General features: G+C 44.9%; 1 protein-coding gene across 2 annotated transcripts in view; it reads left to right on the forward strand.

The window, feature by feature from the left end:
- sgms2a (sphingomyelin synthase 2a) overlaps positions 1–17,186 on the forward strand; it is a 121,067-nt gene that overhangs the window by 68,394 nt on the left and 35,487 nt on the right. For both annotated transcript variants that reach the window (XM_078403650.1, XM_078403641.1), the window contains exon 2: positions 16,265–16,953. In XM_078403650.1, the coding sequence (XP_078259776.1) occupies positions 16,511–16,953 (443 nt within the window). In that variant the 5' untranslated portion in view covers positions 16,265–16,510. The remainder of the gene's footprint in view (positions 1–16,264; positions 16,954–17,186) is intronic.

A 17,186-nucleotide genomic window follows, 5' to 3' on the forward strand; every position in this document is an offset into this window, starting at 1 on the left:
CTGTAAAATGCTTTGTAGTCTTCTGAGTTTGTGAAAGGAGCTAACTCGATGTAAGTCTTTTCTTTTATCTGCCTTTGAACTAATTGACAGTAGCTTTAGAAAACACAATCGGCACATCTCGCTCTCGACTATTTCCCAACAGAGATGCTAAGTGTCTGACCCATCCTTCTCTTTTCTGATTGGCATAGAGCAGCCAATCAGAGATGTTTCCTTTGCATGGGGACCATGGCAACCGCATTGTGTCGGTAGGCCACGTGCTGATTGGCACTAATATTGTTCTCCTTAGATGCTGCCTGACCTGCTGTGTGTGTTTACCAACACCCTGCATTGATGCATCTGCTGAAAATAATGCAACAGTTTTGGCAGAGTATCTAGATCCCATCTCACCAGACATCAGAAATACAATGTAAACTTAGTTTATTGGCATTGCCTGTGCTATTTGCATTAAGATGTTGAACATGCCAACATTTTAACCCAAATAAAATGCTAAAGCTGCATATGTCTAACGTGCAAGAAGTTTGATTCGGCCATGGTGGGAGATGGAGGTTCAAATGCTAAAAAACCCCAACCTGTTGGAGAAACTCGAAAGCAGATGTGGAGGGAAATGGACCGATAACATTTTGGGTCAAGACCATTCTTCAGTCTGATGGAGTAGAGGAGAGAGAGCTGGTAGAAAGAAGTGAGGTCACATAAGAAACTGCAGATGTAGGATAACAAAAAAGACACTAAGTGCTGGAGTAACTCACTGGGTCAGGTAGTACCTCTGGAGCACATGGATTGGTGACATTTTGGGTCGAGACCATTCTTCGGAAAGGGGTGGTACAGTGGTGCAGTGGTAGAGCTGCTGCCTCATAGCACCAGAGACCTTAGTTCGATCCTGACAGCGGGTGCTATCTGTATGGAGTTTGCACGTTCTTCCTGTGACCTTGTTGGTTTTCTCCTGGTGCATCAGTTTCCTTCCACACTCCAAACATGTGCAGGTTTACAGGTTAATTGACCTGTCAACTTCCCCTGTGTACAGGATAGAGCTAGTGAACATGTGATCATTGGTCAGCGTGGACTCGGTGGGCCAAAGGGCCTGTTTCCACACTATCTCTATTTTAAAAAGTGAGTAATGGGTGGGGGAAATGCGGGAAAATGATAGGTGAACTTGGATTGGACTAAGCCTGAAGAATGGTCTCATCCTGAAACGTCACCTGTCCATTGACTTCACAGATGCTGCCTGGCCTGTTGAGTTCCTTCAGCACTTTGTGTTTTGCTCAGGTGGGGAGGGGTTGATTTGGAGGCATGTTAGGTGGAGGATAGAAGGGTGGAGATGGAAACCAAGGCTGGAAATGATAAGTGGAGAAGACAATTAGTGTATATAGTGGAATCTGTTTACATGCACTCTGTCTTTGTGGGAATAATATGGTGTGAGACCCTGGGGTGGAAATGACTTTTTGTGAAGGAGTTAAAAAAGCACATGTCTGTGATGTCACTGCCCGTGGTAACGGAGCAGTTTGGTGTAGAGGAGATCTTATCGAAACATATAAGATTATTAAGGGGTTGGACACGTTAGAGGCAGGAAACATGTTCCCAATGTTGGGGGAGACCAGAACCAGGGGCCACAGTTTAAGAATAAGGGGTAGGCCATTTAGAACAGAGATGAGGAAAAACCTTTTCAGTCAGAGAGTTGTAAATCTGTGGAATTCACTGCCTCAGAAGGTAGTGGAGGCCAATTCTCTGAATGTATTCAAGGGAGAGCTAGATAGAACTCTTAAGGATAGCGGAGTCAGGGGGTATGGGGAGAAGGCAGGAACGGGGTACTGATTGAGAATGATCAGCCATGATCACATTGAATGGTGGTGCTGACTAGAAGGGACGAATGGCCTACTCCTGCACCCATTGTCTATTGTCTAAACTCCAGGGTTTAGTTCAGCATCACTTGGCATCCCAGTAATGAATAGTAATCACTCAAAATTTGAAAGGCTTAGCAGCTGTTTTTCTAATTTCCTTTTGCCGAGTTATGGAAATTATTCGTTTTTGTTTGGAAAGGAATGTAGAGCTGCATTCAAATAACATATGGTATTTCCCCTCTTCCTGACCTTGACCAGTTATAAAATGTATCTGCACCACCCTCGCCACACTCTCGTTTCACTCCTGCCATCGGGAAGAAGGCATAGGAGCCTGAAAACTATAATGTCCAGGTTCAGGAGCAGTTTTTTCCCTTCAGCCATTATGCTATTAAACACTACGCACTTCAACTAAACTCTGAACTATGATTACACTAGGGACTTAGGTTTTTGTTTTTGCACCACATTTTTTTTTTAATGTATTGGCTTTCCTGTTGTTTATTATGGCGAGTCCGAAAACTTGTTGGTTGTAGAAGTTTATTGCAGCCGCATTATTCGAATACAAAGTTAAACAACAAGGTAAAGGACAACCATCAAAAACTTACTGTCTTCTTCGAAGACTTTGCCGAACTGAACATTTCGGGCGCCAAAAGCGCACATGACCACGCTGGCCAATCAGCGATGTCGCTCTCTGGACCAATCCCCACGGTCGCGTTCACACGTGACCTCGCTGGCCAATCTGAGGGTTCAACGACCCGGACCATTCTCTATGGTCGCTACAGCATCTACTGTGTTCCATGTCTACAGTACCCTCCATAATGTTTGGGGACAAAGCCCCATCATTTATTTATTTGCCTCTACTCCACAATTTGAGATTTGTAAAAGAAAAAAATCAAGTGGTTAAAGTGCACATTGTCAGATTTTATTAAAGGCCATTTTTATACATTTTGGTTTCACTATGTAGAAATTACAGCTATGTTTATGCATAGTTCCCCCATTTCAGGACACCATAATGTAAGGGACACATGGCTCCACAGGCATTTGTAATTGCTCAGGTGTGTTTAATTGCCTCCTTAATCAGGTATAAGAGAGCTCCAAGTCTTTCCTCCAGTCTTTCCATCACGTTTGGAAACTTTTATTGCTGTTTATCAACATGACGACCAAAGTTGTGCCAATGAAAGTCAAAGAAGCCATTATGAGACTGAGAAACAAGAATAAAACTTTTAGAGGCATTAGCCAAACTTTTGGCTTACCAAAATCAACTGTTTGGAACATCATTATGAAGAAAGAGAGCACTGGTAGCTTACTAATAGCAAAGGGACTGGCAGGCCAAGGAAGACCTCCACAGCTGATGACAGAAGAATTATTTCTATAATAATGAAAAATCCCCAAACACCTGTCTGACAGATCAGAAACACTCTTCAGGAGTCAGGTGTGGATTTGTCAATGACCACTGTCCGCAGAAGACTTAATGAACGGAAATACGGAGGCAACAATGCAAGATGGCCGCAAAAAAAAGGATGGCCTGGTTACAGTTGGCTAAGAAGTACTTAAATGAGCAACCACAGTTCTGGCTAAAGGTCTTGTGGACAGATGAGATGAAGATTAACTTATGTCGGAGTGATGACAAGAGCAAAATATGGAGGAGAGAAGGAACTGCCCAAGATCCAAACCATACCACCTCATCTGTGAAACACGGTGGTGGGGGTGTTATGGCCTGGGCATGTATGGCTGCTGAAGGTCCTGGCTCACTTATCTTCATTGATGATACAACTGCTGATGGTAGTAGCATCATGAATTTTGAAGTGTATAGATACATCCTATCTGCTCAAGTTCAAACAAATGCCTCAAAACTCAAAGCTAAAAAATGGTCAATTCTTGAGTGGTCAAGTAAATCACCCGATCTGAATCCAATTGAACATGCCTTTTATATGCTGAAGAGAAAACTGAAGGGGACTAGCCCCCAAAACAAGCATAAGCTAAAGATGGCTGCAATACAGGCCTGGCAGAGCATCACCAGAGAAGACACCCAGCAACTGGTGATGTCCATGAATCGCAGACTTCAAGCAGTCATTGCATGCAAAGGATATACAACAAAATACTAAACATGACTACTTTCATTTACATGACATTGCTGTGTCCCAAACATTATGGTGCCCTGAAAGGGGGGGACTGTGTATAAACACTGCTGTAATTTTTACATGGTGAAACCAAAATGTATAAAATTGCCTTTATTAAAATCTGACAATGTGCACTTTAACCACATGTGATTTTTTTCTATTACAAATCCCAAATTGTTGAGTACAGAGGCAAATAAATAAATGATGGGTGTTTGTCCCAAACATTATGGAGGGCACCGTATGTACCTGTCGTGCTGGACATATGACAACAAAACACTCTTGACTCTTGATTGGTGTGGGAAACGGTGCATGCTTGGGGATTCTTCCAAGGAATCAACCAAGCTGGAGACATTTGAATTCCAGGCCTTTCACTCTAGCCATCCCCAAGGCTCTGTACATGTATGAAACTTTAAGACAGCACAGTGGCACATTGGTTGAGTTTCTGCCTCACAGCGCCAAAGACCTGATCTTGACTAAGGGTGATGTCTATAAGGAATTTGAGCGTTCTCCCTGTGACTGGGTGGGTTTTCTCCAGGTGCTAAGGTTTTCTCCTACACTCTCAAGATGCACAGGTTTGTAGATTCGTTGACTTCTGTAAAATTGTAAATTGTCCCTAGTGTAGAAACAGAAAAATAGGTGCTAGAATAAGGGGTAGGCCATTTAGAACGGAGATGAGGGAAAACTTTTTCAGTCAGAGAGTTGTGAATCTGTGGAATTCTCTGCCTCAGAAGGCAGTGGAGGCCAATTCTCTGAATGCATTCAAGAGAGAGCTAGATACTCTTAAGGATAGTGGAGTCAGGGGGTATGGGGAGAAGGCAGGAACGGGGTACTGATTGAGAATGATCAGCCATGATCACATTGAATGGCGGTGCTGGCTCGAAGGGCCGAATGGCCTCCTCCTGCATCTATTGTCTATAGGCCATTCGGCCCTTCGAGCCAGCACTGCAATTCAATATGATCATGGCTGACCATCTAAAATCAGTACCCTGTTCCTGCTTTTCCCCATATTCCTTGATTCCTCTAGCCCTTAGATAGGGGTTCCCAACCTTTTTTGTCCCGTTTACCCCTTTTCAACTTTTCGAAAGTAAATTTACCCCCACCCTGTTTTGTTCAGTTATTTGAGTTTATACTTCTACCATAATAAAGCAACCGACAAAGGGGAAATTTTAAAATACTGTTTTTAACATTATTAATTTAAGTTCAAATAACAATAATAATAGCACATAACAATGTTTTTTCACTTATTTATGAACAACTAATGATGAACAGATACTGGTATACCAGAACCAAACACAGTCAGTCAATATGTATAAATCCAGACTCAACAAATTTACAATAGACAATAGGTGCAGGAGGAGGCCATTCGGCCCTTCGAGCCAGCACCACCATTCAATGTGATCATGGCTGATCATTCTCAATCAGTACCCCGTTCCTGCCTTCTCCCCATACCCTCTGACTCCACTATCCTTAAGAGCTCTATCTAGCTCTCTCTTGAATGCATTCAGAGAATTACCACCTGGGTAGGTGAAATTTACCCCAGGTTGGGAATCCTTGCCCTAAGAGCTAAATCTAACTCCTCTTGAAAACATCCAGTGAATTGGTGTCCACTGCCTCCTGTGGCAGAGAATTCCACAGATTCACAACTCTCTGGGTGAAAAAGTTCTTCCTCACCTCAGTCCTAAATGACCTACCCCTTATTCTTAAACTGTGACCCCTGGTTCTGGACTCCCCCAACATCAGGAATATTTTTCCTGCATCTTGCCTGTCCAATCCTTTAAGAATTTTATATGTTTCTAAAAGATCTCCTCTCATCCTTCTAAATTCCAGTGAATACAAGCCCAGTCGATCCATTCTGTCATAATATGTCAGTCCTGCCATCCCAGGAATTAACCTGGTGAACCTACGCTGCACTCCCTCAATAGCAATAATGTCCTTCCTCAAATTAGGAGACCAAAATTTGCACAGGATACTCCAGGCGCTATCTCACCAGGGCCCTGTACAGCTGCAATGGGACCTCCTTGCTCCTAAACTCAAATCCTTTCACAATGAAGGCCATTACTTTTTTCACTGCCTGCTGTACCTGCATGCTTACTTTCAGTGACTGATGTACAAGCACACCCAGGTGTAATGGATAGTGCTAGTGTACGGTGTCATCGCTGGTCGGTGTGGACTCAGTGGATCGAAGGACTTGTTTCCACACTGTATCTCCAAAATCTAAAGTCTAAATTCTAATTATAGCTTGGGGTCTGTTGCCCTGAAGGACCAACAGACCCAAGTTTGTGTGAACTGAACTCGTTACCCACACTACTGATAATTTCCATAAAACATTTCTGGGACATGTGTGGATGTATGGAGAGACACTCCACACACTGGAACTGGTTTGACTTGATTTGAGTTTATATGATATACAGCATAGAAACAGGCCCTTCGGCCCACTGAGTAAGTGATGACCTTCAACCACCTATTTAGCTTAATCCTACACTAATCCCATTTTATTCTCTTAATAGTCATAAAGCCATACAGCAGGGCAACAAGCCCTTGTGCCCAACTTGCACACCAACATGCCCCGTCTACACTAGTCCCACCTGTCTGCATTTAGTCCATATCCTTCTAAACTTATCCTGTCCATGTACCTGTCCAAATGTTTCGCAAATGTTGTGATTGTACCTACCTCAACCACCTCCTCTGAAAGCTCTTTCCATACACCCACCACCCCTTGTGTTTTAAATAAAAATTGCCACTCAGTTTCCTATTCCATCTTCCCCCTCACCTTAAACCTGTGTCCTCTGGTTCTTGATTCCCCTACTCCAGGTAAAAGACTGGGCATTTACTCTATTCCTCTCATGATCTTATACACCTCGATAAGATCACTCTTCATCCTCCTGGGTTCCAAGGAATAAAGTCCTAGCCTACTCAACCTCTCCCTGTAGCTCAGGCTCTCACGTCCTGGCAACATCCTCGTAAATCTTCTCTGCACTCTTTCCAGCTTAACACCATCTTTCCTATAACATGGTGAGCAAAACTGGACACAATACTTCAAATACGGCCTCACTCCCCCCAGCCCCCATGGTCTCCCGACACACCAAGATCAAATTACAGTGCCCATCAAACTATCAACCAGGTTGGGCTAAGATTAGGGAATGGTCTAATCAAGCTGGAACATAGGAGGGGCAGGACAAAGCCTGGTGTGTGGTAGGTGGAAGGACACATGGTCCTGGAGTAACGCAGTGGGTCAGGCAGCATCTCTGGAGAACATGGATGGTTGACCTTTCAGGTTAAGACCTTCAGACGGATTGTGGAGGGTGGGGAGAAAAAGCTGGAAGAGAGGAGGGGCAGGACAAAGCGTGGTGAGTGAGAGGTGAATACAGGTGAGGGAGGACTGGGTTTAATAGGCAGTCATGGCACAAAGGCCCGAGATGAAAAGACAAAAGTTGTGAAATAAGGATAGAAGAGGAGTGAATTGTGATGCCAGACGAAGGAATATAGGTGAAAGTGGAGAAAATAATGTGAGTCCAGTTGTAGCATAGGGAGGGGGAGGGGGAGGGGAAGGGGTGACCAATTACGGCCGAAGAAATGCTGTTGATTTGACTGACAATTGCCGCAGACCACACAAATTGAAGTTGTGCCGAATGGGTGAGATGGAAAAAAGAAAGCATATATGTTGTTCGAACATTCTGGCAACATTTTATCTGTTGGGCATTCGAATGTTTATACTTTGGAGTGATAAAAAAGATGCTTGGACTTGCTCCCTAAGCAGCAGAGAACATCATAGCAAAAATAACTCCCCAATAGGAATATTGGAAGGAGCAGACACTTTGGTCCTGGGAGCATGGCCAGTTAGACTGGGAAACTGATTTGGGCGCAAAGTTTCCTGTGAAAGAACGCAAGTGCTTAAGAATGTATTGTGGCCAACATTTCCAAGACTCTGTAAAGACACCTAGCATCTCTGGAGAACATGGAAGGGTGACATTTCAAGTCAGGGCCCTTCTTCAGACTGAATGCTGAGGTGAAGGGGAAAGAAAGCTAGAAGAGTGGAGGGGCAGCACCAAGCCTGTCCTCTCCATGTTCACTTATCCATGTTCTCCAGAGGTGCTGCCAGACCCGCTGAGTTACTCCAGCACTTTATGTTCTTTCGTGTAAACCAGCATCTGTAGTTCCTTGTTTCTACAGGTGGTCCATAGTGTTCCGTTGTGAGGGTAGGATTGGGGTTGTGTGAGTCAATTCAAGAAGATGATACTGTAGTTCAAGGAGAGATAGCTGTCCCTGAAACTGGTGGCGTAGGACTTCGGGCTTCTGTACCTCCTGCCCAGTGGCAACAGCAGGAAGAGGGCATGGCAAAGACTTTCCGTAGATGCCTACGATCATGGTGGGCTGCGTCCACCACTCTCTGCAGCATCGTGCATTCACGAGATTTGGAAATGCTGTACCAGTAACTAAACTTATAAGGCACCTTTATGAAACACCTTTTGTATCCAATAAAGGACATGAAAAACGATACGTGAAGTGCAAATTTGATTATGCTTTAACAGCTTGCTTCAAATTAGGTTTCTACATTAGAGGAAGGTTTAAAGGCTTACGGCTTAGGAGTATAAGCCAGTGTAACTGGCCTGCACTTTAAGCCAGGTTGGCAAGGCAATTTATCAATATATTGCATGGAACAGTGTGCCTTGCTTAACGTCAGAGTATAGTACAGAACACAATCTTCTGATTTAGATTTGAGATAATGGGAGATTATAATGAGGACTGCAATAGGTTAATGTTCTGTATTCATCACATTTACAGCTTTCTGATTATGAAACTTCAAAACAAAAACATAGCCGCCAGTTGTAAAGAGTTCAGAATGTTTGCAAAATAATTATTTCCAATGAGACTTTTTAACAGACTTTTGGAACGGCATATGGATATGCATTGAATGGAGGGATATGGATTCGACTTTATAGATACAGTACGGAAACAATCCCTTCGGCCCACCGAGCCCACGCCATCCAGCGGTCAGCCCATACACTTACACTATCCTACACGCTAGGGACAATTTACAATTTTCACAAATCCAATTAACCTACAAACCTGTACATCTTTGGAGTGTGGGAGGAAACCAGAACACTCGGAGGCGGTGGCGGCAGAAGGTCTGGCCTGGAACCGGCGCAAGCTGAGGAGGCAAACTCTGTGCAGACGGCACTCTGCACAGACAGAACTCTCTACATACGAACCCGGATCACTGGCGCTGTCTGGTAGCAGCTCTACCACTGCGCTACTGTGCCCCATATTATGTGCAGATAGACAAGAGATGGTTTGACATCATGTTTGACACAGACATTGTGACTGTTTAGTGTTGTTCTGCTCTATGTTCTAAAGCTATCCCTTTGAAAGATGGCACTTTATTGACCTGCATGCTTGAGGGAAGAAATTGGTTATGTGTAAAGTTCAATTTCACTTGGACTAGAGAGGGGCGGAATTCACTGAGATAACCACTGAAACCACAAACTCGCTACTCTTTGTAGTGACTGATGTGCATGGAGATTCTGTGGGAAAGCTTGGTTGGAATGAAATGGCCTCTTTGGGTTTTGACAATGATTTGAGTTAAGTTTACTTTATTGTCACGTGTTCCGAGGTACAGTGAAAAGCTTTTGTTGCGTACAAACCAGTCAGTGGAAAGACAATACATGGTTACAATTGATCCATCCACAGTGTACAGATACATGATAAAGCGACTAACGTTTAGTGTAAGGTAAAGTCGGGTTAAAGATGATCTGAAGGTCTCCACTTAGATTGATAGTAGCTCAAGACCACTATCTAGTTGTTGGTAGGATGGTTCAGTTGCCTGATATCAGCTGGGAAGAAACTATCCCTGAATTTGAATGATGCTAATAGTCATAATGGTAATGTTATTTATTAAACAGAAGAATTACCAAGAAATATGTGTTCCACACTGAATCATAACTTAAATAAATATTTCCATTTACCATTCGAGAGACAGTGTCACACAGCACAGAAACAGGGGCAGTCGTTCTGCCCAAGTCGACTGTGTGCCCCTCCTTTGGGCCTATGTCCATGGCCGCATGTCCCTGGAGAGGGAACATGCGGTGTCCACGGGGACTCTGGAGGCCTTCCATTAATGCTTGTGGCCGCAGGGAGTCGAGTGCGTCATGGATAATGATCATGACATTGTAATTTAATCATTGATTGATGTTTGCAAACTGCTGGACAGTTTTGATCTTTCCAGTATTTTGTAGCTGATTATTTGAATAAAAGTTCCTTGTTAATGGCAAAAAAAAAACTCAGAAACAAGCCATTCAGCTCAATGAGTTCATGCTGACCATCACCACCCACTTACTCTCATCCCATTTTATTCACCCCCATATTCACCATCAATTAACCCCCCACCCGCCTCCCCACAGATTCTACCACTCAGTCACACACTATAAACCATATGGTTTGACTTGTAAGTGAAGAATGATCAGAGAACAAAAGATTTCCAGCAATTGTGTGTTGTAGTCACAGCATCCATAGCAAAAGGAATGATGTGCTTGCATTGGGGCAGGTCTGGAGTAGATTCACCAGGATGTTACCTGGGATGAAGGGTTTTTGATATTTGGAAACTAGGTAGGATTGGTTTGTTTACCTTTCCGCGGAAAAGACTGAGACTTGATCTGTGGTGTTGGAGATTTGAGGGGTGCAGATAGGATAGATAGAAACATTCTCCACAGCAGGTGGCAGAGTGACACAGTGATAGAGTTGCTGCCTTACAGCGCCAGAGACCCAGGTTCAATCCTGATTACGGGTGCAGTCTCTGCGGAGTTCACACGTTGTCCCTGTGACTGCGTGGGTTTTCTCCGGATGCTCTGGTTTCCTTTCACATTTCAAAGACATATGGTTTTGTGGGTTAATTGGCCTCTTTAAAATTTGTGGTAGGTCTGTACGTTAATTGGCTTCAGTAATTTGTCCCTAGTGTGGAGGATGCAAAAGTGGGACAACATAGAACTAGTGTGCTGGTGATCGATAGTCAGCGTGGACTCTGTGGGCCGGAGGGCCTGTTTCCACGCGATATCTCTAAACTAAACTGGGTAGAGGTGCCTGAAATGCTTCATTGTACCTGTGCCACACTGTACTATAATAAATTTGACTTGAGTTGACTGGAGGACATGGGTTTGCATTCATGGGTGGGGAGAACTAAGGAAGAGGTTGTTTTTCATCCAGAGGGCTGTTGTTGGAATCTGGAAGGCACTGCGTGAGGCGAGTGGTGGAGACAGACTCTCAATGTCTAACAAGTATCTAGTCGAGCACTTGAATTACAAAGGCATAGAAAGTCAAATGCTGGTCAAGGGCGCGGCTGCGGGACCTAACATTGCCCGGCGCGGTTTGGCCGCGGGACTTTACATCGCTGGCGCGGCTCGGCCGCGGGACTTTACATTGCTGGTGCGGCTCGGCCGCAGGGCCTTCCATCGCCCGGCGCGGCTCGGCCGCGGGACTTAGCTGCGCACGGTACGGCCGCGGGGCCTTCCATCGCCCGGCTCGGCCGCTGGATGTTTCAGCGCCCGGTGCAGCTCGGCCGCGGGGACTTGGGCGTGGGGAAGAGAGCGGAAGTTTTGTTGTCTCCATCACAGTGAGGGGGTGTTTGGAGTCACTGTGATGGATGTTTATGTTGGGGTTATGTGTCTTGTGTTTCTTTTTTTTGTGTAACTGCTGGTAACGTAATTTCGTTCGGTACCTCGGTACCGAATGACAAATAAAGGCTCTGTATTCTGTATTCTGTAGGGTGTGGTCACACTACTAGAAAAACACACTACTAAATTTCTAGCCAGATTAATCGTGAGATACGAGTTCAAATCCCACCACAGCAACTGGTGAAGTTGAAGTCAAGTAATTGAGTACAACATATGGTTATTTTTGATAGTGGCACTGTGGCACAGTGAGTAGAGCCAATGTCTCACAACGCCCATCGTCCAGATTCAATCCTGATTTTGATTCCTACCTGAAAATTGACACACCATGCTGGTGTAACTAACCGGGTCAGGCAGCATCTCTGGAGAAAAAGGACAGGTGATGTTTCAGGTCAGGACCCTCCTTCAGACTGGAGCTTTGCCTCCTGAGATGCTGCCTGACCGGCTGAGTTACTCCAGCACTTTGTGTCTATCTTTGATATAAACCAGCATCTGCAGTTCTTTATTGTTTCTTTCTTGATTACTATCTGCGTGGAGTTTGCATGTCTCCCTGTATCCTTGGGGAGCTCTGGTTTCCTCACAGATTCCAAACATGCGCAGTAAGGTTAATTGGCAGCCACAATTTGCCCTGAGTGTGTAGCTCAGTGGTGGAATTTGTGGTGGGGTGGGACGAGTTGAGGGGAATGTGGGGTGAATAAAATGGGTTTAGAGTAAATGGACAGACACAAAATGCTGGAGTAACTCAGCGAGTTAGGCAGCATCTCTGGAGGAAAAGGATGGGTGACATTTTGGGTTAGGACCCTTCTTCAGACCTGAAGCATCACCGATCCTTTTCTTCCAGAGATGGAGTCTGACCCGCTGAGTTACTCCAGCATTTTGTGGTCTATCTTTGGTATAAACCAGCTTCTGCAGTTCTTTGTTTTTACATGTGTAAATGGATGCTGATGGTCAGCATGGATTCATTGGGCCGAATGGCCTGATTCTATGCTGTATGATACTGACTCTACAAAGTAAATAAAGTAAATAATGTGGAATTATTTGTTTAAGAGAAATAATTCAGTTTGGAACAACTTTCTTGGTAGCCACTAAGGAGGGGAGGGGAGAGGGGGGGGGGGGGGGGGGAGGGGAGTGAAGAGAGGGCTATTTGGGGAGGGAAAAGACAAGTCAATTTGTCCACTATAACCGAGTAAGGTCATTGTACAAGTAGCAGAAACAAACAACTTGCAATTGCTGGTTAATGCACAAAAGGACACAAAGTGCAAGAATAACTCAGCAGGTCAGGCAGCATCTCTGGAGAACATGGATAGGTGACGTTTAGGGTCGAGGCCCTTCTTCAGACTCTCAGTCCGGAACTGGGCCTGGAATCCAGGCGTGTTGATGGCCCTGGCCTGCTGGCAGCCAGGGAAGTGTCAAGGATTGGCAGAGTCAATGGTCGCGGCCCACGGGCAGCTGGAGTGAGGGTCAGGGTCGGCAGTGATGGTAAAGGGGCTGCCTGGAAGTGGCCGAGGATGTTGTGAGGGCCGGCGGTGGAGGCAGAAGGTCTGGCCTGGAACCGGTGTGAGATGCCAGGCAGCCGGGGAGGCGATGCAAGCCGGGGAAAGCACAAGCAACCGTCGGTACGGCTGTCCGCCATAACCAAAATCCGTTGTAAAGAAGTCCATTAAAACAAGGGTTTACTGTACTGTAATCACACTCCCATTGGAAACTGTTCTTGCAAGGATTGCTTGCAGCTTTCCAAGGTCATATAGTTATTTGTCCGTCGCCATGGCTGAACGAGGAAAGTAAGCATGGTAATGGCACCTGTGGAACACAACATTCATCTGTGGTCGACATTCACTGAGGAATGGCGATAGATTTTTGAAATCTAAATGAACCACAGATGCCGTTCAGTGCTTGTCTTCATTACAGGCTGCATTTCAGAAGCAACTTTGAAATGTTACTTTTCTCTGAAAGGTTTGCACACTCGGCCGCTCAGCAGTTTAACCTGCGGGGGCAGAGATGAATGGGATGTTGGCTTTGACTTTTGGGTTGCACTGACCTTGTTAACATTAAATTGCACTAACTTCTGGAGTTAATAAAATACAATTACATTGCAGTTTAAATCTCCTGCCAGAGGGTGTGGTTGTTGAAAGACTAAACTGGCTCACTTGAGCCCATTTCCAATGAAGGAACTTTGACTTGAAACTTCAACATTGCTTCTCTTTCACAGATGCTGCCTGGACAGCCTTCTGCGCTTTTTATTTACTGTGAAGCAGTTGGAATAGATACTGCTTGTAGGAGACTAGAAGTCCAATATTTTATAAGGGCCAGATACATTTTTGTTTGCAGGAGTTGGCATTTCTGAAAGCAGCATGTTCTGATCTTTCTTAAAACAACACCCCGGTGGCACAACAGGTCGAGCTACTGCCTCACAGAGCCGGTGACCCGGGTTCAATCCTGACCCCGGCTGATGAGTTTAAGAACCAAAATCAAAAGAGTTTAACACCAAAAGCAATTCCTTTTATCTTGGCCACATATTCTTGCAAGTACAGGAGTAGGAATCTGAGGGGTAACTTTTTCCGCTCCAAGTGTGATGGGTGTATGGAATAAGCTGCCGGAGGGGGTAGTTGAAATAGCTACTATCGCAACATTTAAGAAACATTTGCACAGGTACATGGATAGAACTGGTAGAGGGATATGGGCTAAACGCGGGCAGGTGGCACTAACATAGAATGTGGCATGTTGGTCGGCATGGGTAAGTTGGGCCAAAGGCTCTGTTTCCCCGCTACATGACTCTATGGCTGCTGTCTGTGTGCTGTTTGTATGTTCTCCCTGTGACCACATGCATTCCCTCCGGATACTCTGGTTTCCTCCCACGTCCCATCACGTTAATTGGCCTCTGTAAATCACGTTCTGGTGTGTAGGGACTGGATGCGAAAGTGGGATAACATAGAACTAGAGTGAACCGGTGATCGATGGTCGGCGTGGACTCGGTAGGCCGTAGGGCCTGTTTCCATGCAGTATTTTTCAATCAAATAATCAAACAATGAAGACACTAAGATTAAGAGTAGAAACAATGAACTGCAGATGCTGGTTTACAAAAAAAATGACACAAAGTGCTGGAGTAAGCGAATCAGGTATCATCTCTGCAGAAGCGGCACGGTAGCGCAGCGGTAGAGTTGCTGCTTTACAGCGAATGCAGCGCCGGAGACTCAGGTTCGATCCTGACTACGGGTGCTGCACTGTAAGGAGTTTGTACGTTCTCCCCGTGACCTGCGTGGGTTTTCTCCGAGATCTTCGGTTTCCTCCCACACTCCAAAGACGTACAGGTATGTAGGTTAATTGGCTGGGTAAATGTAAAAATTGTCCCTAGTGGGTGTAGGATAGTGTTAATGTACGGGGATCACTGGGCGGCACGGACTTGGTGGGCCGAAAAGGCCTGTTTCCGGCTGTATATATATGATATGATATGATGATATGAACATGGATAGGTGACATTTTGGTTTGTGATCCTTCTTCAGACTAAGATTAAACCTAAAGTACAAACATCCATGTTAACGTTCTGGGAAAATGCTGCACTCTCACAACTGCTGTCTTTTAGTTCAGACCCACGAGTCATGTTCATAAGTGATAGGAGCAGAATTAGGCCATTCGGCCCATCAAGGCTACTCTCCCATTCGATCATGGCTGATCTATCTTTCCCTCTCAACCTCATTCTCCTGTCTTCTCCCTATAACTCTTGACATCCTCTCCCTCTAATGGAAACATACTCTCCGCATCCACTCTATCCAGGCCTTTCCTTTTTCATTAAGTTTCAATGAGGTCCCCCCCTCATCCTATCAAGTCCTATCAAGGCACATTAACGTCTCTTCCAATCCCTTACTAAATTATACAACATTTATGTTGACTTTGCTTGCGAACGTTGAGTTAGTGACAACTAACGCTGATTTATAATTTCTGTTCCTTGCTCTGCTGAAGAGAATTGCCCTCTTGTCTGAGCACATTCCAACTGATGTTACCACTCTGGAATTTTAAGTGATAGATGTAGTTTTAGAAATTGCTGACCCATGTGGTCTGCATTAATGATACTCAAAAGGATTGAGAGTGAGATTGTTCTGGAGATGTTATTATAAAGGCACATGAGTTATCATGCATAAACTAGCAAGTTAAAAATGGCGCTTGGCAGCTCTTATAAGCAAAATAGAAACATTAAATGTGGACACAAGGAACTGCCAATGCTGGAATCTTGTAGAGCACGAAGTGCTGGAGTAACTCAGCAAGACAGGCAGCATCTCAGGAGAACATGGGTAGGTGATGTTTTGGGTCGGAACCCTTCTTCAGAGCTGATTAACCATCTGACTCACTACATAATAGGAACTGTATGGAGTGCAATTTAATGTTTCTACATTTGAGGATGGTGTTTTTAAACTAGAACTAGTGCAGTTATCTAATTTCTGAATTCAAGTGATTTCCATATTGTTCTGGCCTTCTCTATCTTTCAATCTGAAGAGTTCTTCCAGTTACTTCAATGATACTGTCTGACCTACTGAGATTGTGTTCTTTGCGGGAAAGTAAAGTAGTGCTGGCTTCCAAATTTTTTTCCAAGTATGTGAAATCTCTAATGGATTCCTGTTTAAAACATGACTGCTTACCTCTGGGTTTCTTTTCACAGGTGAGGCTTTAACGGTGCTGGAATGAGGCAACCTTTGCACCGGTTGGACACCTCCGCTGTTGCCTCTGCTCTGGATGCCGTCCTGAGTGTGAATGACAGACTACTCTGGGGTCACACCGGCTCCTGCACCACATCGCAATTATCTCCACCGAGTGAACCGGCCTGTATGTCAATAAGTATCATGTACTGATATCGTTCAACAAGGACGGACTGGAAAGGGCTTGCAGCAGTTTGTGGTGGTAGTTGATGGATGCTACTGAAGCGTTAAACCTTGAAGACCGCATGAAAGGGCAACAGGTCATGCCTTCCAATGGACATATGAAATCCATGCTACTCCTTGTCGCCAGCGAGGGTTGCAAGTCTAATAATTTACCAAATGGCATTGGGAAAAGCCAAAAGAATCCAAAGGAATTTGTCCAGATCTCTGTCCCAGACTCGAGCCATACATTTCCACTGGAATGGTGGAAGACGGGCATTGCCTTTGTTTATGCGTTTTTCAACTTGATTATGACCAGCGTGATGATCACTGTGGTACATGAGAGAGTCCCACCCAAGGAAAAGAACCCTCCCCTACCCGACACTTTCTTTGACTACGTGGACCGGGTCGAATGGGCTTTCAAGATTTCGGAAGTCAATGGCTTGATCCTGGTTGGTCTGTGGACAATTCAATGGTTACTTCTCCGCTACCGGTGAGTGACAAGTCATGTCATCAAAGAATACTGTTCACAGTTTTACTCCCCTTGCCTTGGAGTGGCCCACTGGCGCAGGGTAGAGTTGCTGCCTCGCAGTGCCAGGGACCCCGGTTTGATCCTGACTTTGGGTGCTATCTGCAAAGAGAGTTTGTACATTCTCCCTTTGATTGCATGGGCCTTCTCTGGGTGCTCCGGTTTCCTTCAACGTTCGAAAGACATGCAGGTTTGTT

This window comes from Rhinoraja longicauda, chromosome 1 (assembly GCF_053455715.1).
Source record: "Rhinoraja longicauda isolate Sanriku21f chromosome 1, sRhiLon1.1, whole genome shotgun sequence".
In the NCBI taxonomy this organism is placed as follows: domain Eukaryota; kingdom Metazoa; phylum Chordata; class Chondrichthyes; order Rajiformes; family Arhynchobatidae; genus Rhinoraja; species Rhinoraja longicauda.